This window comes from Gopherus flavomarginatus, chromosome 15 (assembly GCF_025201925.1).
Source record: "Gopherus flavomarginatus isolate rGopFla2 chromosome 15, rGopFla2.mat.asm, whole genome shotgun sequence".
In the NCBI taxonomy this organism is placed as follows: domain Eukaryota; kingdom Metazoa; phylum Chordata; order Testudines; family Testudinidae; genus Gopherus; species Gopherus flavomarginatus.
This window is the reverse complement of record NC_066631.1, coordinates 30,855,513-30,880,942: the sequence shown is the minus strand read 5'-3', so window position 1 is coordinate 30,880,942 and position 25,430 is coordinate 30,855,513. Positions and strand designations below refer to the sequence as shown.

At 44.1% G+C, this 25,430-nt stretch overlaps 1 protein-coding gene across 4 annotated transcripts in view; it reads right to left on the bottom strand.

Moving 5' to 3' along the window:
• Positions 1-1,827: 1,827 nt before the first annotated feature.
• KIAA1671 (KIAA1671 ortholog) overlaps positions 1,828-25,430 on the bottom strand; it is a 156,025-nt gene continuing 132,422 nt past the window's right edge. For all 4 annotated transcript variants that reach the window (XM_050924024.1, XM_050924025.1, XM_050924027.1 and 1 more), the window contains 6 exons: positions 13,510-13,765; positions 11,423-11,597; positions 6,601-6,725; positions 5,724-5,854; positions 5,487-5,569; positions 1,828-4,622 (listed from right to left, as the gene is read on the bottom strand). In XM_050924024.1, coding sequence (XP_050779981.1) covers positions 5,491-5,569; positions 5,724-5,854; positions 6,601-6,725; positions 11,423-11,597; positions 13,510-13,765 — 766 coding nt within the window. In that variant the 3' untranslated portion in view covers positions 1,828-4,622; positions 5,487-5,490. The remainder of the gene's footprint in view (positions 4,623-5,486; positions 5,570-5,723; positions 5,855-6,600; positions 6,726-11,422; positions 11,598-13,509; positions 13,766-25,430) is intronic.

The following is a 25,430-nucleotide window of genomic DNA, read 5'->3' as shown; positions in this document are numbered from 1 at the left end:
ATCATCACAGAATTCTAACATTTTGGACAGTTGGCACAATGGGAGTTTGGATTGATCAACTTTTTTTGTTCCAAAGATTCAAATAATGTGTGACAGACCCTTCAAAAGCCAATTACACTCAGTTTCCCTACACACCTTTAATGGCATTGGGCATAGCCCTGTACATAGTCAGGATGCAAAGTGTAAAGAAGGCAGCTAACATCACTGGGTGCCTAGATTTTTAAAGGATTCCAAACTATTTATATTAAACTTATCCTAGAATTGTTCTCATCATTAGTGTGATGTTTTGGTTCAGCAGGGCTCTCCATGTAGCAACTTTACATTAAACCACATCCAGGGTTTACTACCTTACACATTGCAGGCATATTAAGTACATGTGCAAACCTGTAAAATTACTTATAAACTAATGGATAATGCTGCTGCGGATAGTATGGTTGATCAAAAGTTTGCAAACATATGTGCACAAATTGGAAAAAGTTCAGAGGAGAGAAACAAAAATAATGAAAGGTTTAGGGAACATGACCTATGAGGAAAGATTGAAATAATTAGATTTGTTTAGTCTAGAGAAGAGAAGACTGAGAGGGGACACGGGAACAGTTTTCAAGTGCATAAAAGACTGTTACAAGAAGGGAGAAAAATTGTACTCGTTAACCTCTGAGGCTAGGACAAGAAGCTATGGGCATAGCAGCAAGGGAGGTTTACGTTGGACAGTAGGAAAAACGTCCTAACTCACAGGGTAGTTAAGCATTGGAACAAATTGCCTAGGGAGGTTGTGAAATCTCTCTCAGTGGAGGTTTTTAAGAGCAAGTTAGACAATCATTTGTCAGAGATGGTCTAGATAATACTTAGGCCTGTCTTGAGGACAGGGGACTGGACTAGATGACCTCTCGAGGTCCCTACAATTCTATGATTTGTGAATTAGTAGCCGGCAGTTTCTGATATACAATGCTTCTGGTAATTTGCGAGCAATTACTAGGTGATCAAAACAAAATACCAGAGTGTGGAAAGCTAAACCTCTGTGCAAGCAAGAAGCAAGTTTTTAAATCCTACACGACCATGTTAAAAATATTAAAATGGAAAGCAGAAATTTAGCATCTTTGCGTACAGCAGGTAATATAAAACCAGTAAAAACATTGACTTCGCATATATTGTACTAACCTCAAGATACACAGCCATAAACAAGGTGAATATGCAAAACGAATAAAGGAGAAGAAAAGGCCAACTGGTGATTCCAGTGAATATGAAATGTACAGACGTGTACTGATCCTAAAACATCAGTGGATTAAAATTCTCGGGGAGGATTCTCCAAATTTCAGTGAAAAAAAAGGGGCATTAACGAAGTATTTCCAAGTTCCATACACCAGCCTGATTTACATGTACTTGTTTAAACTATTGATCTACTAATGCAGCTGTAGGATGAAGAGCAGATAAAACTGTGACAGTCTTAAATAAAAAGAACAAAACACTTCTGCAAAAGCACCTTGTATTCAATGGCAAATGCCAAACACCAGCTATCTCCATCAATCACACTTACGGGAGTTCAAGTAAAAGTGAGTTAAGAGTTAAAACTTACTCTTAAAATAGCTTCCAACAGTTATTAAAACAAAAAAAAAATCACACATGAAGAACATGCTGCAGGTAAGAGCTCATTCCTGGCTCATATTAATAGCAAGTTTTAATCTGTGATTGTTAAAGTAAAATAGTAAAAAGTTTCATATGCATTATTTGAAATTAAAATGGAATTTATCTAAAGAAACTTTTGCAGCATGTTGTTATATGTGTAATAAATATTTATGATATCAATAATTTCACGGTGGGAACCTGGAGTCAAGAGAAAATAGATATTTAATTCACATACAATACGAAGAAATAAAAGATCAGAAAAAAAAAAACACCACTATCTCACTCAACTTTATCCTAAAGATTTTTTTTAGTCACACATATTTAAGATTAAACATTTCTCACTAGCAGTAAAACTACAGTACATTTCAGTGCATTGTCCATGAAGAAATGGAAACACATACTCAAAGGGCTTTGCCAATATGCAAAACCAATCCCCTCAGTGTATCAGAATGCACAGCAAAAACACTGCAGCTAACAATCTAAAGAGTTTGTGGCTTTCATTTTGTTGCATCAGGAAGTGTTAGACAAAATGCTCTGATTGTCATTAAAGAGACACTATCAAGTTGCTCAATCCTAAAATTAAACCTCCCTCAGTGTTTTTATGGTCACATGCAAATCTATCTGGGTTTTGAATTTAAAAAAAAAAAAAAAAAAAAAAAAAAAAAGGCACCCACACGCTTAGCAAGGGAAATTAAAAGTGACCAACATTCTTCTGTCACACCTAAAAACCCAGCAGCTAATACTGTTCAAATTGTACACACCAACACCAGCAAGAACATCTGGTACACCACCGACAAAACAAGCTGGCTGATGCATTACAAGCATAGAAAAATACAAAGCTTGCCTAAAAGTTACATTTCCAAAATAAAAACAGGTCCCACGCCACATAAACAATGGGCAGAAAACCTATACAACTAATTTTAAAAAGCAGTCAACATTGTCTCTTTTAGAGTTTGGACAAATGTGCTCCTCTGGAAGCTTCTCCTCCTTCCCTTAACGGGCAGCGGGGGGGCGGGGGGGGAAGGGAGTTAACCACATGAAAGAGGGCAGAAGTGTGACTCCATTCGATAGTAATATTTGAGAATTGACTGACCTGGCAGAACAAACTGTAAAAGCAGTGTCTGGCATTGCCTGAAGAGAGGTGACAAAGAACTGAACAAAGACATTTTTATTTTGAAGTGGAAAAATATTGTATTTCTATAAAATAAGGGGTGCTACTGTTAGAACTCTGACATTAAAAGGGAGAAGAGCATACTGGTCATCTCTCTTGACATACTGCAGTTATTTACTGAAGTACGGGCTGGGTGTGAAATCACCTAATTTGTGACTTCTTTATGACAAGAGTTGGCACATGGTTTATGGCAGCTAACAACTTGATGGGTGGCAGACAAAGGTTATCCCTTTGGCTAGCAGGTGCACTGTTGTGGTAGTACCACATAAGACAAGCCTTCTGAAACGCTGAGCAGAAAAACGGAAAATGTGTGCAAGTGCTGGTGCCTGATTTTTAACATTTAATTTAAATAACCTTTCAGCAGGAGACAAGAATGTGTGTTTTGCTCCCACGATGCAACTATGTGCAGCTTCATCACATCTGACTGTTCAGGCCCAAACATTCTGCCACAGAAGGTTACGAGAATAGTGGAATAGAAAGAGCTTATCTACTTTGATTCAATTCTCCTTTCCATGTCACTGATCTCCTTATCGGAGTCCTGGGGGTGCCTACCTTAAAGAATGCGCTTTCCTGTTAGTGTATCTTTTTAAAGATTTTTCTGAAAAGAGCACTTGGGGAAAATAAAGTAACTAATACATATTTTAAATACAGTAATTTACTTATAAATGGACTTCTTGGTTAAAAAAAACTTGCCAATTTCAGAATCTGGATCCAAAGACATCAAAACTCTTCTGATGTGACTGTCACAGCTGTGTTGTGATGTTAGTATTATCTACATTGTTAACATACCAACATTTGGTCTTAAAGTAAGATATATAGATCATTTCATAAACAGTTGAGAAGTGAGAGATTGCATTTAGGTTATCCCACAAAATCAGCATAAAAATAAACACTTAAAACTGATATTTACAAAGGTAACTAATAAAAATATCCAGTGGGACAATCTGAGGTGCTTCTAGAATGACATTCAACAATTACCTGGAACCCTCATATTGACAAGACTCTACATCCTTCCTCGTCTCTTCCTTTTCAGTAATAAAAACAACATTTACATCTATTTTTAAAGAGAATTGGTTGACATTATTGCTTTATCGTCTTAAGAATATGACATTCTAATAATGCGATTACACTACATGCTGACAGACCAGACAATCCCAGTTAAAGAATGAAAAATTAACATTATGCTCAATTTAAAAATCAACTTGATCTGCCTGATCAGCAGATCATGTGCAAGCATCAGCCAACCAAAAATACCTTTAAAAAAAATATCAGTCAAGTTTAATTTTTTAATATGGCAGTAAACATGATTTGTTCTTTCATTCTCTCTTCCACAAACTTCATTCTGAATATGAACCACTATTAGTTCACAGGAAAGATGATTTTAAATTTTGTTATTTTCATAAACAAATACAAACCCCAGCCTTTACATTTGACACGCCTTCCAGCATTCACATGCTTGAGTTGCTGAACATAGCTTAATTCTGCAGAGATGTCATCTTTGTTCGAAGGCAAGGGAACTTTTTCTGATGCGCCGTATTTCCTAGAACAAATGTTATCCTCAGGCAAGATCTTCTGAAGTGCTAACTATACTGCACCATCTCTTACTTCAAGTAGTTCTAAAGTGACTATATCCTTCCCTATCTGAGAAGATACAGCTTTGTATTTGTCTTTGAATATTAAGCAGCTTTCTCCACAAAGCAGGAAGGCACCATGCACATAGCAGTCGAGGAAGGAAGCAAACAGCAGCAGCATGATGTGTGAATTTTAGGTTCAGATGAGTTAAGGCTTCTGTTATACTTCCATGTCTTTTTCTAGTCATAATCAGGGTCTGAAAAGGGAGAAAAAAACAGAAGCTCTTTGAATAGCTGCAGTATGACATTGTTCATAAATTTAACCAATCCCATTGCCCTCGGGACTCTCAAGTCTCTGGGATGTGTGCGCACCATCAGTGATGCTCTTTGCATGTTGCAGCAGCAGCCACATGCTATTTTGTTTTATTAAATTGCATATGGACTATTAAGAGCATCATTGAAACCAAGTGCTCCAATGGTTTAAATATCTATCGGCAGAACCTGCCCGTTAACCAATGACAACACTTTGTAGTAGAACTCTACATATTGTTATAAAATTAGCAGAACGGTGAATGTTATTATAAAAGAACTGCCTGCCTAGAATTGCCTTGCTTTCATCTGGGCTAGTAACTAAGGCTACAGAACAATAAGGGAAAGGGAGAAACTGCATAATCTGTATAGTAAATGTCAATGAAATCTGATCTGCTTCATTATAGCAATATTTTACTGTCTTGGACATGCATTGCACAGTTACACACAACATGTGTATGCTCTATGCTTGCTGAGTCAGCGTACAGGCATCTTCAGAACAGATTTTCCAGTCAAAGTTTCACATCATCAGAATCAGCTTTAAGGGGCTTGAGCATTGCAATGATGTGTCTGCTGCATGTCCATCCATGTGGCTGTACCAGTCACAGAAAAAGCTCACCCATGCCCTGTGGGAATAGGGTGTGAATACCGAACATACATTATTTCTGACAGGCTGCAAGGGCTAAAGGTAACTGCATAGTAATTTCTCCTTCAGCTAAGAATCTCCTTTGGCTGAAAAGACAGGAACTTCACAGCAAAGCAGTCAAATGAAAATCCTACAGAGTAACACCTCTGTTTTCGCTGTACTGTACCTTCTCAAACCTGATTCTCATGCTGGCTCTGCCTCTTCTTCGATTTCAGCTCTTTCAGCCACTGAGGAGACATTTCTTCTGACCTAAGGACACAGCAAAATAAACTTTATCCTACACTGACAATATCTCATTACAGAAACAAAAACAAAATAAGCCATATCCTTCTGGGAGCCTAGCAGGGAAATGAACAGCTGTTTCTGAATTTACTGATTGCTGGAATTTAAACTGCTCTCTCACCTGTTCTCCTTCTCAGCACTAGAGGGCAGTACCCTGCCACCAGGAGCTCCTTGCTGGAATTGGGATTTAAATAGCTGTGCAGAATTTATTTCACTAGGACTCTCCGGCTCTTGTCTTTTCCGAAGCTGAGCCTAGAAGAAAGGTTTATTTTTAAAAAAGCTGCTTTTAGATTTCCTTGGAGGACAATCTGATCACTCAAATCACTTCACTGCCTTATGAAGCTGCAGAAAGCACAAGTCTGAAATCCATAAACTGCATAAATTCATAATGGAATTTACCATAAATCTGAGCTGTTTTGAAAACATACACGAACTATTATGGAGTTAAATTTCCTTCTAAACCACTGCCAATATTTCTGTCAATAATACAGGGTCAATGAGTGAAAAAGCTATTTACAACATCACTATACATTTCTTAGGCCATCTAACAGATCATCAATTTTTCTTTTCTGAACTGTTCAAACCTCATTGCACTGCGACGCCCTTCCGACAACCCCAGGAAGGGGGACCAAAGCCTGAGCCTCCCCGAACCGCTCTCTCCCCGGTGGTGGGACCAAAGCCAAAGCTCAAGGACTTCAGCTCCAGGCAGGGGGGGCCTGTAACCTGAGCCCCACCGCCCAGGGATGAAGTGCTCAGGCTTTGGCCCCGGGAGGCGGGGCTCGGACTCTGGCCCCAGCAAGTCTAAGCCAGCCCTGGCGACCCCATTAAAATGGGGTCCCGACCCACAGTTTGAGAACCGCTGGGTTAATGTATAAATTGTCCTTTCTGGGATTCTTGCACCTTCCTCTGGACAGCATCTGATGGTGGCCACTGTCAATCATGGGATACTGGACTAGATGGACCCCTGACATAATCTAGTATGATCTGTCTATCTTCACCTTGAGAACAGAGTGGTCCATGCCTGGAAAAACAGGAAGCCTCTGAGGTTGCATAGCTGAGGATCTCTCTGTTTTGTGTATTTTTTCTTCCTCATCAGACTCTTCCTGTTTTGTAGATTTCTCTTCTAACAAAAATTACAATGACCAGATGTTATTTCACACCAGACACATTTAAATAGAAACAAAGCAAGTTGGTCAGCAAATTTTCTGTCCATGCCCTGACCTCATAACCCTCTTCCTGTGTAACAATGTAACATAGTAGAATCATGAAGACTTAGTGGAAGTTATTTGACATGATTTAGCACTCACACCATGGCGATGGGCACACTGTAAATACCTAATGGTAGAGAGAGACTGTTTATTAGGGCTGTAAAAGGGCAGAATTGTATACTTAAATTAATTCAGCTCTTGCTTCTGAATTACTCAGTTTATACATCATAAAAGCATATATGATACAGTTCAGTTTACAACAGCTCAGTTCACTCACATTCGCTGGCCTCTTGCTTGGAAATTACTTTACTACATTTTGGCTTTGCACAGTCATCATCAAAGGTCACAGCTTGAACCAAAACCAGCTGCAGCTTTGTAATATTAACATTTCTGATTCAATGTCTTCAAATAAACACTGCATTTTGTATTGAGTCAGATCACCAATTGTGCATGCACGTGCAGCTAGTTACTAGTAACATGAGAACAGCGCAGCTGGCACACTCAACCATGCAATAGCTGGGACAACTTGCTCTTCATCTGCCTCAAACAGAAACCACCAGAAGAGACTAGTCTGATCATACGTTCTTCTCTCCCAGCCATCGAGCCTTAGGATCCTTCCCTGTATTCTGTACTGCCCTGGGGAGTCCAGAGGACTGCAGCCATACAGCTCGATGCGTAACTATGGTGGTTACCATAGAACCAGAGGCTGTGTCAGCTGATTGATAGAAGACTGTAAATACACTCTGACAATCGCCTTTGGTGACGAGGGCTTGAAACTGGTCCTTCTGCTCTTGTGGCAAAAGAAAGAACATTTGCTATAGTTCATACCCTTGTACTTTGCCATCAAGGCATGATAGCTGACTACCCAGGAACTGCAGGGCAGCCAAAGAGTAGCTTTTGTGGCCGAGAAGGTGCAAGAGCTTAAAACCATTGTTATGAGGTGTTGATCTAGACTGGGGAGGGGGGCAAACTTTTTGGCCCAAGGGCCACAACTGGGTGGGGAAATTGTATGCAGGGCCATGAATATAGGGCTGGGGGGTTGGGATGCAGGAGGGTCTGTGGGGTATGGGAGGGTGTACAGTATGCAGGAAGGGGCTCAGGGCAGCGGGTTGGGATACAGGAGGGTGTGGGTTGCAGCAGGGGGGTCAGGGCAGGGGGTTGGGGAGCAGGAGAGAGTATGGGGTGTGGGAAGGTGTGCTATATGTAGGAAGGGGCTCAGGGCAAGGGGTTGGGGTGCATGAAGGGGCTCAGGGCAGGGGGATGGAGTGCACAGGGGTGCAGGGTGCAGCAGGGGGCTCAGGGCAGGGGGATGGGGTACAGGAGGGGTGTGGCAGGGGGCTCAGGGCAGAGGGTTGGGGTGCACAGGGGTGCAGGATGTGGCAGGGGGCTCAAGGCAGGGGGTTGGGGTGCAGAAGAGGGTTCAGAGCAGTGAGTTGGGGTGCAGGAGGGGTGTGGGGTGTGGCAGGGGGCTCCGGGCAGAGGGTTGGGGTGTAGGATGGGTGCAGCAGGGGGGTCAGGGCAGGGGGTTGGAGGCTGAGGGTAAGAGGTTGGGGTGCAGGAGGGAGTATGGGGTGTAGGAGGTTGTGCTATATGCAGGAAGGGGCTCAGGGCAAGGGGTTGGGGTGCAGGAAGGGGCTCACAGGTGTGCAGCAGGGGGCTCAGGGCAGTGGGCTCAGGCCAGGGTGTTGGGGTGCAGGAGGGGTGCACGGTGTGGCAGGGGGCTCAGGGCAAGGGGTTGGGGTGCAGGAGGGGTGCACGGTGTGGCAGGGGGCTCAGGGCAAGGGGTTGGGGTGCAGGAAGGGGCTCACAGGCATGCAGCAGGGGGCTCAGGGCAGTGGGTTGGGGTGCAGGAGGGGTGTGGCAGGGGGCTCAGGCCAGGGTGTTGGGGTGCAGAAGGGGTGCACGGTGTGGCAGGGGGCTCAGGGCAAGGGGTTGGGGTGCAGGAAGGGGCTCACAGGCATGCAGCAGGGGGCTCAGGCCAGGGTGTTGGGGTGCAGGAGGAGGTGCGGCAGGGGGCTCAGGCCAGGGTGTTGGGGTGCAGGAGGAGGTGCAGGGGGCTGAGGGATCAGGGCAAGCGGTTGGGGTGCAGAGTGTGGGAGGGGGCTCAGGGCAGGAGGGATACGGCAGGGGGTTAGGGGCAGGAGGGGTTTGGGCTGTGGACTCCTGCCCAGTGCTGCTTACCTTGAGCAGCTCCGGGGTGGCCAGCAAGTCTGGAAGTGTCTCCTGGGGGTGGGGTGGGGCGGGGCAGGCGGCTCTACCGCGCGCTGCCCTCACTTGTGGGTTCCACCCCCAAAGCTCCCATTAGCTGAGGTTCCCTGTTCCCAGCCAATGGGAGCTGCAGGGGACAGTGCCTTCAGGCAAGGGCAGCGCACAGAGCCCTCTGCTCCCTCCTCTCCCCGTATCCAAAGGGACGTGCTGTCGGCCATTTCTGGGAGTAGCGCAGGGCCAGGACAGACAGCGAGCCTGCCTTAGCCCCGCTGGGCCATGGGGCTGGCAATCCTGTGGGCCGGACTGAAAGCCCTGATGGACCAGATCCAGCCCGTGGGCCGTAGATTGTCCTCCTCTGATCTAGACCAATGTTGCCTGCTTCACTCATTAATGGCATTGACTACCAGAGAGTTTGCGGTGAGATGGGAGAAAAGGAACTCTGAGCCCTTGGCTGGTACATAGTGCTTGTCAGCCTGCGTGCATGTAGGCAAGGCAGTAGCTAGCTTTTGCCACATAGTGTATGGGCTGGAGGCTATAGGGCATCACTAATGGGCAAGGCTACCTCGCTTTGAGGATAGGTATGTAAACCATGCACTGGGAGTGCTGTGGTTCTTGTATCTCCTCCAAGGGATCGTTAAAGCCTCTGCCGTCTTCTTCATCCATTCTTGGAAGTCTTTGAAGTTACCCATCTAGGATGGGGGAGGGGACATAACTGCCTTGTCTCATGAGGAAGAGGATTTATTAGAGGGTAGTGCCTCCTCCTCTGCCCTGAGCTCTTGTTCTTCTAAAGGATCTTCCTTGGGAAGAGGGTTCTGGGGTACCAGTGGGGACACTCTATAGAACTGATCACCAGACAGGATCCAAGGGTTCCAGAAAGCCCAAAGTGGCAGGACATAAGGAAAGGGAGAGGGACCTCCAGGATACTTTTACTAAGGCTGACGGGTCAGACGTCACCTGATTCCTGTGGTCTCATCCTTAGGATACAGCACAGGAAAGGTGGTAGAATCCTGTATGGAAATGTCTGAGTCTGGGAGAAGCTAAGGGTGTCAGTACCCATGGTGAAATTGGCACAGGCAGTCACATTGGTACCAGAGATCAAGATTTTGTGTGAGGTTGCAGCAGCACTAGAGAGTATGCCAGTACCTGAGGGTACCAACAGTACTGGCAAAAAGTCTTCTTGGCACTCCTCAGGAGAAGGAATTTGGGCTCTACTGACATTTGGAGAGCCTCTTGAGAAAGAAATGCAACCAGTATCAACCGGTATCAGAGCTCTTCGACACTGATCCTCAGGTTGAGAAGTGTCAGGTGGTACTGGAGAGGGTATGAATGGGATGGTCCGTACGCCCTTTATGACCATGGCTCAAGGAAGAGGTCAAAGATCCTTTCTTCAAAGAGTCCTTCGCTATGCTTGGAGGGCTCCAATGAGGCTACCACTCGTTTGCTGAGAGACTTCTTGGTACACAGTGTGCTAGAACCCTTTTTTGGATGTATCAACCTCTTGATATCAGAGGAACTATAAGCCTCGGCATTACCCATCCTGTGAGGCCAGCTCTCCTTATTTCCTGGTCTCTGGGCCAATTTCTCCCATGTAGGGATCAAGGTATTTTCTTTTCAGTAGATTTTGAAGTCTTCGAAGGTGCCCCTTCATCTCTGCTCACTGGAGCTGAAGAAATCACTGCAGCGACCTGAGAGGCTGACCCCAGGGTATGGGTGAGGGGGTGGAAAGGTGCAGGGGAAGATTTGGACTCTGAAGTGGTGCTTGATAAGGAGCAACTTCAGCCTCTCTCAAATTCCTGGACCTGCTCTTGAAGCTAAAGCAGATTTGCACTTTGACGGGATGTGAGACTCTGAGTCAGCTGGAATGCCCATCGTTGAAAGGAAAGGACCTGTGTCAGGTCTGTCAGGGTCTGAAGCCCAGGGTTTTGGGCATGCCCAAGGAAGAAAGGTGGCAAATGAACAGGGGTCAAAGGCAAAAGGCCCTGACCATGGAACAAAAAGGAGGGACCTGCTAAACCAGAGAACTTGTGCTGGGGAAAGAAAATATAAAACAACAAACTAAAATGAGTGAATAACATTAATAGAATAATAGGAACAAGGAGGAAAAAAACAAGGTAGGTATGCTGAGCTATTGGACATCTCTAGCCACAGGTTGAGAAGGAACCGGAGTCCACCTCTCCCTGTATATCCTCAGGCTGGAGCACAAAGATGCGAAGGGCACAAGCATGAATATGCACATACTGCTGACAAAAATCTCTGACTGAAGATGCGCAGGCACACACACAACTATAGTGGAGTACCCACAGGGACATTAACTCAAAGAAGAGAAAAGATTCTACAGAGGACAAAATATATCTCCAACTCCGCAGCACCATGACTAATTATTTCACAGGACTGAGAGGGATACCTGTGGAGTCTTTAAACATCCAAGTGCTGTCAGTCTCCTGCATCACCGAGAGTTTGTTTTCAGACTCTAACCGTCTGCTTCTCCTGAGCGAATGGGAGCTAGGTGCCCGGTGGCGAATCCTTTTGCTGAGCTGCACGCGGGTTTTCAGGGCACTGGAATCCAGTATAGAAGTTTGCTTTTAAAAAGAAAAAATGTTACCCTCAAATGTGGGAATGTCAATTAGCCTGAAAATAGGGTGGTTCATTCCATAACTACTGCAGGTCTTATTTTTAAGCATAACCATATTTCAGATTAATTAAGACTCCTTTTGTTTTAATTATTATCACCATTATTTTAAACTCCAATTAAATCGAATTTACTCAGAGCGCTAAGATGCTGTACAATAACTGATATGGAACTACAGTGGTTTCTCATTTGGACAGTTCCCTGAACTCTGCTTAGTTCTGGATGTTTGAGCTGCATCACTGCAGAGTTATTTTTCAATAACCAACCTATGATAATCTGTGTGCTCTTACTAGGTAACAATGGCCATCAGCCAATCAGAAGGCAGGGACTTGCAAAACCATAAAGGGATTATGCAACTCTCTCCTCTCTGATAGTATGCTATATTTTCCCAGCTCTGATTGGTCCCCATCTTCAGAAATGTCAAGCTGTTTGCCAGCAACAAAAAGAATGAAAGTTAAGTATCATGGCTTTTGGCAAAAAGGAGATGATCAGTTATTTAAAACAATGCCATCTCCATGCACAAAGGAAAACTGAATGGATTACAGTAGAGCAAAAGCAGAGCAGTTGTATTTAGTGATATAATTCATTGCCGATTATAACTGTCTTTTCCCAGAGGCCCTGGGCCCTCCATTCTCCCCTGAAAGCTTCTATTTTAAAACAAAGATTTTAAAAGTTCTCAGTTCAGAAACTAACCATTCATCCAAACAGCACAAGGGCCTTCTGGACTTGGACAGTTCTGCTTGAAGTCATCACTGTTTCGAAATGGCATTTGCAGCTGCTGGGAGGATGGGATCTATGGTCCTATAGCAGAGGCCACTACAAGGTACCCCACACCCAGAATCCACTGGCAGTAAGGTGTGAAACCACCACAATGCTGCACTGCCCAGGATCTGGACTATTATCCTTAGTTACGGGAAGAGAAAGCGTTAGCCTCCTTCAGACATTTTACAGCGCAGTCTGTTGTTCAGCTACACTACCGCTATTCAGGTCAGCTACAGTAATACGTAAATAGATGCATTGTAGCGGCTTCTGAGAACACTCTATGTTCCACCTTCCCCAAAGCTGTAAATTCTACTACAAAACAAAGGGGGGGGGAGTTGTATAGAGAGAGAACGTAACAATTCATAGGTAGCTTTCTACAGTATCTGCCCCCAGCTAACATATAAGAAAAGACGAGCAACTCTTATTCAAGATAAATTCTTAACTCACAGAGACTGTACCTGAAAGGAGAAATCCATATTATCTGTAGGAATGCTCTTGTGTAGCGCTGAAGCGGAGAACTATCTGCATGACTAGGCACTGTTATTACCAACATTCCTGTGCAATTCAGGATTCTCAATTTTTCAAAAGATTCTCTTTAAACTAAAATCATTTTAGGAACATGATTTTAAAAAGACTGCAGAAAGACGGTCTCATTGTCAATTAGAAAAGTAGTATTAAAATCCAATCTCTGTAGCTTAATCTGCATTTCTCACAGCATGGTGGAGCACTAGCAATTTGTATCACTTTACTATGTTGTCTCAGAAATGTATGGCTTCCATTTCCTAGAGTCATTAAACTCTTTTTCACAGCACATCTCCTAGGAGCAGACTGAAAAATGACCAACTGAAGTGCAAACCATTGTCCCTTTGGTCTCTTTTAATAGAATTCACACAGACTTAATAGGAAGGGCAGCCACAAGAACTTTCACTGCAATTTATCTTGAATTTTTCACACAAGAAGTCACTGAAGAAGCTTTAATGGATAAAGAAGCACAGCACAAGGTTGACTATAAAGTTGGGAGAAGACATGGCATAGCATTTTGCTAACAGTGTAGGTAACATACTTAAAATGAACAACTTTTTCCATTTATGGAGACTTACATCAATGAAGGAGAAGTCAATGGTTTTCTCCTCAGAGTAGGTATCTGCTGGAAGGGGTCTCACAATACCATCAGTTGAATCCATATCAGTGCTGGAACGGTCCAAACTTGTGCTCCTTTGGTCTTTTGAGGAATCGTGCTGATCGATCATGGAGGCAGGTTCCGTTTGAGAAGAGAGAGAAGACAGCCGGCTATTCGGTGGCTGCTTCCTTGTTGAAACAACATTGCTTTCTGAGGAAGGAGACTCGGGCACAAAGCTGCAACACAAGAGAATGAACTTTGAGGCAGAAGGATGCATGAGCGAACATACCTGCAAGTATATTTTATACCATGCATACTTAGAATGTATCATGATGTATTGCATGTACAGGAACATGTATGCAGCCATCTATGAGAGGGACAGACTATATAGTCTTAGAACTAGTGCGCGGTTTGAGTCATAGGTATAACAGATTGAGGCTGAAGTGAGGAGTTCTCTTCCATAAGCCCCAGAGCAACTACTGTGGCCAGAACTGCAGCCGCAAATTTGTACCAGTCCCTGTGGCGATGGAGGAGAATGGCAGATGGATTCATAAACCACAGATCCATTGGCCCTGGTCCCAACCCAGCCCCACAACTCCCTAGAGTGCTGCACTGTAATAAAACTTGGAAAAGCTTCATAGTATACAGTGGTTGTGGACCTTCAAATCCAGCCATGCTTTCTGCAAAGGAGCAGCACCAGTCCCACAAGGCCAGGTCTTTGTACCACCATAGACGACAGACAGGATGTGGCCCTTAATCATTCAGAAAGCTGAAACCACGTCAAGAGGTAAGAAATGTATCATTTGGAGACATTTCAGGCTAGCAGAGAAGGGTGACTCATTTTCATTGTAATAACTTTTTCACCACAAATGGCTTCACTTAGGATTCACCTGCACCAGCGGTATGTGTACCCCTGGGGGTATTCAGAGGTCTTTCAGGGGCTACATCAACTCATCTAGATGTTTGCTTAGTTTCAAAGCAGCCTTCATAAAAAGCACTGGTGAAGTCAGTACAAACTAAGAAAATAAGCAATTTTTCTGTGATAGGGTGCTATATGTGACAAAGTTCCTCCTTTACCTTGGTGGGTCCTGCGCTTATCGGCGGATTTGCTCACCTCAGTGATCTTCCCCTCTGGTGGAACCCACAGTCTGGGTCAACTCCTCCTATGTCTGATCAGGAGTTGCGAGGTTTGGAGGGGAACCCGGGCCCGCCCTCTACTCCGGGTTCCAGCGCAGGGCCCTGTGGATTGCAGCTGTCTATAGGGCCTCCTGTAACAGCTGCATGACAGCTACAATTCCCTGGGCTACTTCCCCATGGCCTCCTCCAAACACCTTCTTTATCCTCACCACAGGACCTTCCTCCTGGTGTCTATAAATGCTTGATTGTCTGATAATTCCTCAATCCTCCAGCAGCACACCCTCTCAGTTTCAGCTCCTTGCGCCTCTTGCTCCCAGCTCCTCACATGTGCTTCCTCTCCTCTGACTCCTTCCTGCCTGACTGAAGTGAGCTCCTTTTTAAACCCACGTGCCCTGATTAGCCTGCCTTGATTGGCTGCAGGTGTTCTAATCAATGTAGTTATCTCTACTGCCTTGTAGAAAGATCTTAATTGGCCCCAGGTGCCTTGATTAACCTGGAGCAACTGCCATTTGATTCCCATGGTCCTAGGGATGTGTTTAGCCTGGGGCTAACATACCTGTTCCTCAGTACTTTACTGTAGCCATCTGGCCTTGCCCCATCACATATGACACTTTTATATTTGTATGTCTGATTTTGTAAGCAAGTAGTTTTGAAGTGAGGTGAAACTTGGCTATGCAACAACGATCTGACTCCTGAAAGGGGTACTCTAGTCTAGAAAGGTTGAGAATCACTGGTCTATGCACAAAAATGTGTGTGAACTTAAAATAGCAGTAAAGACACAGCAACTTTGCTTTTAACTTGGGTTCAACCCCAGACTACCCTGTTATACTTGAGCTGCTAATCAGAGTTATAAGGCAAGCTGTCATGTCTTCTCTGCTATTTTAACCTGAGCCAGCTAATGCAGGTAGGCTAATCCGAGTTAAGAACACACACACACTTTTTTTTTTTTTTTTTTGCTGTGTAGACATATCCGCTAAGTCAGTGGTTCTCAAATGTTTTTTCCCCGTGGACCACATGAAAATTGCTAAGGGTCTCAGCAGACCACTTAATCATCTTTCCAAATGTTGTTTGTACCATTTTACTACTGTCAAACACTTTGGATAAAAGAGCTACACATACATATATATAAAAAAATTATAACAATTATCTTTTTTTGTTCTACAAATAAAAGCACACAACTCATATTTTCATATCAGTAGTTTTACATTTCTAATGTGATGGATGTGCCCTCTCTTCCCCTCCAAGGCAGCCCCTGAGCTGAAAAGGAGGTGGGTCTCTCCCTCTCTCCCCTGCCATAGCAGCCACAGAGCTGAGGCTAGGAAGGAGGGCAGCCTCTTCCCGGAAGATGCAGCCCTGTAGCTGGAGAAAAGTTGCCTCTTTCCCTGGCCGCTGCAGCCCTGAAAGTCCCAAATTCCCCCCACCCCCTCTTCTCACCCCACTGCACCCTCCTACCTACCCCCATTCCCTCCAAGGCCATCACCTCACCTTACATGTACGTCTTCTCCAGGGTTCTGGCACCTAATTAGTGAAGCCATGCCTGCGCAGCTCCACTAATTAGGTGGGTGGCCCTTCATTCTCTCATGTGCAATCGCCCAGGTGCCCACCTTAGAGGGAACTATCCGCAGACGACCTGAATGGAGCTTGTGTACCGCTGGTGGTCCACAGACCACAGTTTGAGAACTTCTGCTCCAAGTATCAGAATTACACAAATAGAATACATACAGATAAATGTAAAATTTCAACTCAAGGCATAATTTTGTTTACAGCAAATGTCCACACAAGTATCTGTTGTTAGGTTCTGCACAATTAAGCAAATTGTCTGGCAATCCTGAACCAGGGTCCACATTAGATGCTCAAAAAGGGACAGACCAGATGAGTTGGAACTGCAGCACATTTGAAAAGAAAACAAGTCAGAGGGATCATGCCCTGTCTACAGGCCCCAGGAGCATGAAGCTGAAAAAAGCATTATTTTCCTTATTCGTTTGAGTATGATGTATTTGTATATGGATGAACAAAGAGAAGTAAGCCCTAGTCTGTTCTAGAGAGGTTCTTATACTGTGCTCATAATGGTAGTATCTGAGTGCTTTCCAGAAGTGCATTAAATGATGTGCCTAACATGTCACGTGTTTGTTCTCTCATCTTCTCCCCAAGGCGACAAGAGTGTGCAGGGGAGTGTATTGTTTGGGAATTTTTACATTCCTATCCACACACACACACACTCCACATATGTTAGACAAGGCAAGGTGAAAGAAATGTGCCCTGCACTCAGAGTGGATGGTGGTGAGATTTGTGATGATCCTTAGCTCTGGTGGGAATTCATTTCATAGTCTCAGGCAAGCCCCTGGAAGTACATATAGTGTTTGCACAGTACTTAGAAAGCTCTTTAAAGGGGCAGTGAAGAGTTGGGCTGTGAGTAATTTCAGCTACTTCTAACTCAAAGGAAAGTGAAATATTGTCAGCAACACAGTGAAATTAAATGTTCTCTGATTCTGAACTGCTTACGTCACTGTCCTGACCAAAGGTCAGCACTTCCATGATTTTCCGCTGTCAGGGCAGGTGGGAAGACACTATCCTGTGATTGGGGGGCATTAAGTTTAAACAGCATTAGGATTTATATTTCGTCTTTCCTATCTGCGATTATATTTGTTATTTAAGGTTCGATCTAGTCAGAGAAATGCTGAAGGGTTGATCCCTCGACAGGCAACCATCAAGAGTTTAACCACTCAAGAAAATGAAACCAACACTGGCCTGATGAACCATAGTTGCCGAGGTGGGACAGAGGCGATCACTAGGTTAAATAAATCCTAAACTATTGTGGAATTTAGCAGTCGTAAGCAACAACTTGAACTACACTTGGGAGTAGCAGATAAGCAGGGCAGGGCACAGCATGCCCGTGTTATATATACTCATCACAGTTCGCTCCACTCGGGATCTGTACCGATATATTCTGCGCTAGCTAAAGATTCTGGGTTCTTTTAAAGAGTATCCTCTAAGTACAACACACAAAAGACTAGCCTCAAGATTAAAAAGGTGTGGATCACTAATGTGAGGTCAGCATCACAGAGGAAGGGCCACAGACATCCAGGAGTACTGCGGAAAGTGTCATAGTGGACCACAGGCTAAAAATAGGAGTCAACAGTGTAATATTGTTGCAAAAAAAGCAAACATCATTCTGGGATGTATTAGCAGGAGTGTTGTATGCAAGACATGGGAAGTCATTCTTCTGCTCTACTCTGCGCTGATTAGGCCTCAACTGGAGTATTGTGTCAAGTTCTGGGTGCCACATTTCAGGAAAGATGCAGACAAATTGGACAAATTCCAGAGAAGTGCAACAAAATGATTAAAGGTCTAAAGACCATGACCTATGAGGGAAGCTTGAAAGAATTAGGTGTGTTTAGTCTGGAGAAGAGAAGACTGAGCGGGGACATGATAACAGTTTTCAAGTACATAAAAGATTGTAACAAGGAGGAGGGAGAAAAATTGTTCTCCTTAACCTCCAAGAATAGGAAAAGAAGCAATGGGCTTAAATTGTAGCAAGGGAGGTTTAGGTTGGACATTAGGAAAAACTTCCTAACTGTTGGGGTGGTTAAGCACTGGAATAAATTGCCTAGGGAGGTTCTGGAATCTCCATCATTGGGGAATTTTAAGAGCAGGTTAAACAAACACCTGTCAGGGATGGTCTAGATCAAGGGTGGGCAAACTTTTTGGCCAGAGGACCACATCTGGGTGGGGAAATTGTATGCAGGGCCATGAAAGTAGGGCGGGGCAGGGGGTTGAAGTGCAGGCTGTGAGAAGGTGTGCAGGAAGGGGCACAGGGCAAGGGGTTGGGGTGCAGGAAGAGTGTGAGGTGCAGGAGGGGGCTCAGGGAAGGCAATTGGGGTACAAGAGGGATGCGGCAGGGGGCTCAGGGAAGGGGAGTGGGGGGTGGGGTGCGGGGTGCAGGAGGGGTTCAGGGTGCGGGCTCTGGCTCAGCACCACTTACCTCAGGCGGCTCCCGGGCAGCAGTGCAGCAGGGCTAAGACAGGCTCCCTGCCTGCCCTGGCCTCACACCCCTCCTGGAAGTGGCCAGCATGTCCGGCAGTGGCTCCTGGGGGTAGGGTGGTGCAGTCAGCTCCGCTGCGCGCTGCCCTCACCTGTGGGTTCCACACCCGAAGCTCCCATTAGCTGTAGTTCCCCATTCCCAGCCAATGGGAGCTGCGGGGGGTGATGCCTGCAGACAAGGGCAATGCACGGAGCCCTCTGCTCCCCCTTCCCCAAGGGGCTGCAGGGACGTGGTGCCGGCCGCTTCCGGGGGCAGCGTGGGGGCAGGGCAGGCAGGGAGCCCACCCTAGCCCCACTGTGCCACGGGGCTGGCAATCCCGAGGGCCGTAGTTTTCCCTCCCCGGTCTATATAATACTTAGTCCTGCCATGAGTGCAGGGAACTGGACTAGATGACCTCTTGAGGTCCCTTCCAGTCCTATGATTCACTGTGGCAACGTGCTACCATCACATGCTGTGGAAAATCATGCTAGTTACAGAGTTTCAATTTACTTTGCTTTCGCTGGGTTTCCAAATGGTTTTCACTCCAGTTCAACGTTAGGAGTATTTTGCCTCTCCAATCATTCTAATAAAGAAAAACCTCTCCACTTTATTCTGGGGGCATTTCAGTGAGTCACTCACCTGGCCCCACTCCAACAAGCAATTATTTTTTAAAACAAATGACATGAAGTTACTCATGTTGGGCAGCAGATGGCATCGGAACCTAGAATTGGAATAGGAAGGTCTTTAAAGACAGATCTTTTTTAAAAGACACACTTTAGTAAAACAAATACCAAGGTTTTGAAGACCTGTAGGTGATCCTCAGCAGCAGTCATTCAGTCCTGGAAGACCGCCCCCCACTCCAACCCCAAACATAGCTATCAAAGGAATCATTCTACATCCAGACAGACTTATATTAGTCAGTGATCGTGCATAACTCTTGTAGGACACAGGGTTGGTGCAGCATTTGATGGGGGAGGAGAAAAGTGGAAATGAAGCAGTTTCATGGCATGGCAAAGCTAATGGGGTGGTTTTATTTTTATTTTTTAAATGAGAAGCCCCCAAGGCTCAGACTCATTTCTGCTAAGAGTTCTTTATGATTAAGTACCTGCTTTTGAGAAGTTTCTAGCTAAGCTATTTTAAGAAACAAAAATCTTAAACTGTGTGCGTGTGTGTGGTTAAATATATATGTGTGCACATTTCTGAAGAGCAGCACTCAGTACTTGGTGTGATTGACACTGATAATTTTGAAAGGAAAACATTCAAGAATGTACTGTTGGAAAAAATAGTTTTTATCAAGCAACAGCAAACATGTTAATTTCCAGGTTGGCAGGGACTGGTGGCACTGCACAGGCAGAGTTTCCAGCAGATAAGCAGAAGAAAGGTCTCTTGCTTCCCTCAACAGTGGCCCTGCTCCCAGCCAATTAAGAAGTGGTGCTAATGAGCTCCAGAGGGAATCTTGTCTAGTATTCTTTATTGGGAAAGACGGTTGGTATCTGCAACTTTAAGCCTTCTAGATTCATTCAGAGTATAAAAGAATGCAGAAATGTGCGAAGAGAATTTTGGGACATAGCATCTTTGGGGAAATTTAAGCTACACATTTAAAAATCTTTTCTGATTTGTAAGTCTCTGGAAAAGTTCTCCCATACCACACCCTTGGACTGAAAGTGATGTAGGCATGGGAAGCCTTGAAAAGTGAAAATGTTTTGCTTCAACAGTATTAGAAAATACAGTCGCTCTCACTCGATTAAACTAATTAGTGGCTTCCTCATACAAACGTTTGAACAGATTCCCTTTTGGAGTTCCTGCACAATTACAACATCATTACATTCTAAATATTGTGACACAGCTCATCAATAAGAAAATGACAAAGATAACTGGAGCACGAGAACATATTATGCAGAGTAGATTTTTTTCCTCCCCAAACACTACACTAAGTAAAGGAGCCAAATCAGAAATTAAAATCTACAGTATCATTTAGAATAGATTGCAACTTCTTTGGGCTAAAAATCTGTATGCCTGCATATTCTGTATATCACACAATTATTAAAATACCATATCAGTGCTCAATTCTGAATATGCCTTTCAAAAAGACTGTCTGTTCCTCTAAAAGGTAAACCCAACATTTTCATACAAAGTGCACCCAAACGTAAGCACAACAGGTACCATACAAATGTAAGCAATGAAATTCAATATTTTATTTTCACTGTCTGTCTATGTAAACAGTCCCAGCAATTCTCAAAATTGCTGCAGAGAATATGCTGATTTACTCAGTGCGGGAGATTGTGTAATACCAGAGTCCGGAAGAGAAATACAGGGGACATCCAGTTTCAACTTGAATACCTTTGCAATATATTAAAGAGTCAGAGTCAACTCTCTGCATCGACACACTGCAAATAAATAGCCACATATGGTACAAAATAATTTCCACTTAAAGATTTCAGTTACAGGATATAAAAGGTAAATTCATGCCATTATAGCTTACTGATATTGGATTACATTGAGTTTCTTTTCTAAAACTTTCCAGTAGTCCAAGGAAATGGCTAAAATGTCAAAATGTCACCTGGCATAAAATCAGATTATTACAATTCCATTATGTAATTAATATGTCTCTCTTTTATCAAAGAGACTGAATTTGCCTCTCCGAAGACTATCATTTTTAAATAATTACTGCAAAGAAAGATTGGGATAGCTCACTGAAGAACCTGAGAAGGTTTATACAAAAAATTCTCTTTATTTAAGAAGAGAAAATCTGAATAATTGAAACATCACTATCCATTTTAATGAGCTATCTGCTAAACTGCACCACAAATGAGACTCTTAGGCTAGCTCCAGCAGTGCCTAGCTCCATTGGGAGAGGATCTCTAGTTCCTCTCTCAGTGAAGGGTACCCATAAACAGGGCCTTGTGTATCTGTGATTTCGCAACTACTGATTTTGCCTTGGAATTCCCCTCTTGCCTCAGAATTGTGCTTCAGAACCTTCACTGTCATTAAAAATAATTATGTTCCTAATGTTTAAATTTGGGGAGATAACCTTGAAAACAGCAACAGAGCATAAATCAATTCAGGAATATTGCTGAGACATTCCCGAAAACGACTAAAACAATGGCTCTTAAAGAGCTGTCTTGTTCATTTGAATCAGGGCCCCATGGGGTGTGTCTAGACTGCAATGAGACACCCGCAGCTGGCCTACGTCCGCTGACTTGGGCTCAGGATGGGGGCGGAGAGCCTGGCTATAAAATTGCAGGTTAGATGTTCAGGCTTAGGCTGGAGCCTAGGCTATGGGACCTTCCCCACTCCAGAGTCCCAAAGCTGAGGCTTCAGTCTAAGCCAGAACATCTACACTGTAATTTTCATAACCCTGTAACCCAAGCTCCACAAGCCTTAGTCAGCTGACATGGGCAAGCTGCACAGGTTATATTGCTGTGTAGACATACCCATGGACTCCATGGATAGGGATGCAAAACCATACTCTGCAGTATCCCTAGCCTCTGTTTGCCAGAAGCCAGGAATAGGTGACAGGAGATGGGTCACTTGATGATTACCTGTTCTGTTCATTCCCTCTGAAGCACCTGGCATTGGTCACTGTTGGAAGACAAGATACTGGACTAAACAGACCATTGGTCTGACCCAGTATGGCTGCTCTTATGTTGTTATTCAGCAGCCACAAAAACCACCTTTTCCCTGAGATACCAAAAATGTCAGCATTACCGACACAGAATTCACCAATTTGCTGCAGCCAGGCACCCAACATTTTATTTTCTGTCCGCCTTGTCAGGACCAACCTGAAGCAGCAGCCTCTTGCTCTCCAACTTTCCCCATTACGAGGAGGTCATGAGATTACAGTGTGTGCTTCCTGCATTGTTCCTTTAGGCCAGGCAGCCGGAGCTCAGTTTGCAGACAGGACGTGGGAAGAGCCAGAAGCGTAAGCTGTCAGGCTGGTCTGCCTGGAGAATTAGCATTGCAGTTGAGGTCCAGAGAGCTGGGGAGATGAAATGTTGAAACTGGCTGCCCAAGAGTTTCCAAGCTGGACCACCTAGACAACATTGTGGTAGCCATGGCCCAAGGAGCCAGACTGCCTGGAGAACATACTGAAAACCTCATTCTCAAAAACAACAATTGTTCCAATGTGAATGAGTATTTTAAACTGTGTCTCATAGGAGTCAGTATATATTTGAGGTCAGGCCTGGGAATGAAGGCTATGTCATGTCACTGGCCGAGTGTAAGTGAACACTGCATTTAGGGTTTCTTGCAGCAGAATTTGATCTCATTGTGCCACCGAATACAGCCCCTGCCCTGGCCATAATCCCGAACCCCAAATAACTATAACTGCTCTCTACAGCTAAACAATTGATATACAATGCAACTACTCAGGTAACTCATCACCATGCTTTTGTACAAAACCTGTTCTTAAACCCTCAAGTCTTAAAAGCTTACCCAACCATAAAAATAAACAAGCCTGAAACAAAACATCTAACAAGTTACTGAACTACATTTCCCACAACATCTAAGGCTAGGTTAGGAGTCACACAGCCATCTCACTTTTAAAAAAACCCACCCCTCAGATACAGAGACCTTCTAACTATGAGGAGGAAACGGGGTAAGCCTTCTAGCTCCATTCATCATCCTGTTCCATAAACAAACAGAACATTTACATAACAACCCAATCAAATCTGATGTTCTTTAACAAGCATTCCATAATTCTCCACCCCTCAGTCTCACAATGGCTATGTTTTAAGCAACTCCTTTTTCCTCAGGAATAACTTTTTACACTCCGTGCTCCTTGCAGGAGCACTGGGTAGCGAAGCACTGAAGGAGATGCAGCACAGGAGGCACCAGGGTGGGGGATGCACACAGACGGCCTTTGCTCCTTGCATTTCCCATACCTGGGCTGCTCTGGAGGCCAGTCCCCAGTGTACACTGGAGCAGCTCTGGAGGTTGCTTTAGCTCACACCACCTTGCCCACAACCATCAAAGGGCTACTTTCCCTGATCCCAGCCCCATTGTCTGCCCCTGCACTACACAATTCCTTACCTGCCAAAGGAGCTGTCTAAAAGAGGCATAGCAAGGCAGGGATCTGGCCAAGAAATTAAATAAAGCCATTAAATCCCAAACAGAGAACCACCAAGTTAGCTCGTGACTCACATGGTGCACAATATGTTTTTGCAAAACAAAGTAAGGTGTGAAGTTTGGTTTTATATACACACAGCCTGAACGTTTGGAAGAGTGTGCAAAGTACATTCAAAATAAAACACAATCAAGAAAAATTGACAGAATAAGCCCCAAGACATCAAGTCTCGTTCAGGAGCACAAACAATGTGGAATTAAACATGCAAAGATGGCTGTAAGCAGGCCAAGGCCCAAATCAGCTAGTTGAGAGCAGTTGGGGTGAAACCAGTGAACAATGAGGCAAGGTAACAGTTTAAAGATGAAACACTTTCCCTTTAAGAGCAGAGAAGGTTCATATTTAAGATACACAGGCTTTTTTATTAAGTGTGAAGCAGACTGCCACCACAAGACTAGGAAACCTCGTTTCTTTCTTACAGCTGCACGGTTAGAGTATTTTTAACTTTCAGGCTCCAGAATACTGAACGTTTCTATTAACAGATAAACAGCAAAAGTTTCCACGATTCCCTCCCCGTCACATACCTCCCTCCAGCTCCACTGCATACGAAGAAGATCTAAATCATGAACAGAATATACAGGTAGCTTTATATCTTCTAAGCAAATCCAGTATTTGAAAAATCAACTCCTCCATTTACCTGCTGAGTCCTGAGTTCGGGCAACAGCATTCCCCCCCTGCAATGAATGATGGAATCACCCTACAGAAGAGCAGGGAGGGCAGCCAAGTGCCTAGAATCCCATCAAGGCATTTCCTGCTCTCCTTTTAGGGGTGATCTCAACATTTGCTGCAGAGGAAAAACACTCCAGCATTCAAGGCTTGACAATTCAATGCTTAAATAAATTAGCATTTTTAAGGTGGCCTCCCTTTCTATCATGAGTTAACCACAGCCATAATCCAGCTTTGAAATATATGTTCAACTGGTCTTGCTTTTGAATTTGAAAGGAAGATGCCTTTGTTGTTGGAGATTGATTTCACAGAGAAGGCAGCTGCCAATACTTAATTAAAGTTTAACTTACTGAAGAGATTTAGATGTTGGCATATCATTTTGTCAGCCCATCAGGTCTTCTTAACCATAAAACTACCCAGTCTTAGCAAGCATAAAATATTTATATTGCACCATCTCCCAGATGCAAAACATATTCTGAACACAAGTGACGTTAGAACTGCAGTAAGACCCAGAGTTAAAGCAGTCATTTCTACATTGTGTTTAGCAATTAAGATATTGCCACAGGCAGATCTGAGACCAAGACAATACCTAAACACAAATAGGTGACTGAGCAAGCTTACAATTTTCACTCCGGGGACCCTGGCTTTAAATGGTATTAAAAATGAAAAGTTGACTTTGATAACTCACCCACCTTGCTGCTGGGCACCTCAGTTATAACCATACTATGGTACTTAAATTCAAGATAAGCCAAGGTTGGGTACACCTTAATACAGCATAACAGCACTACTTTGACTGGAACAGAGCGCTTGAAAGCATCAATTAATGGACACACTGCATTTACCACTGTAGAGTGTTTGGGATTTAAAGGCCTGTTATAAGCTATCATCTTCTTATTCTCCAGAATGTTTATTTAGATATCGTTAATTGGTATGGATAGATACCAGAATTTATATC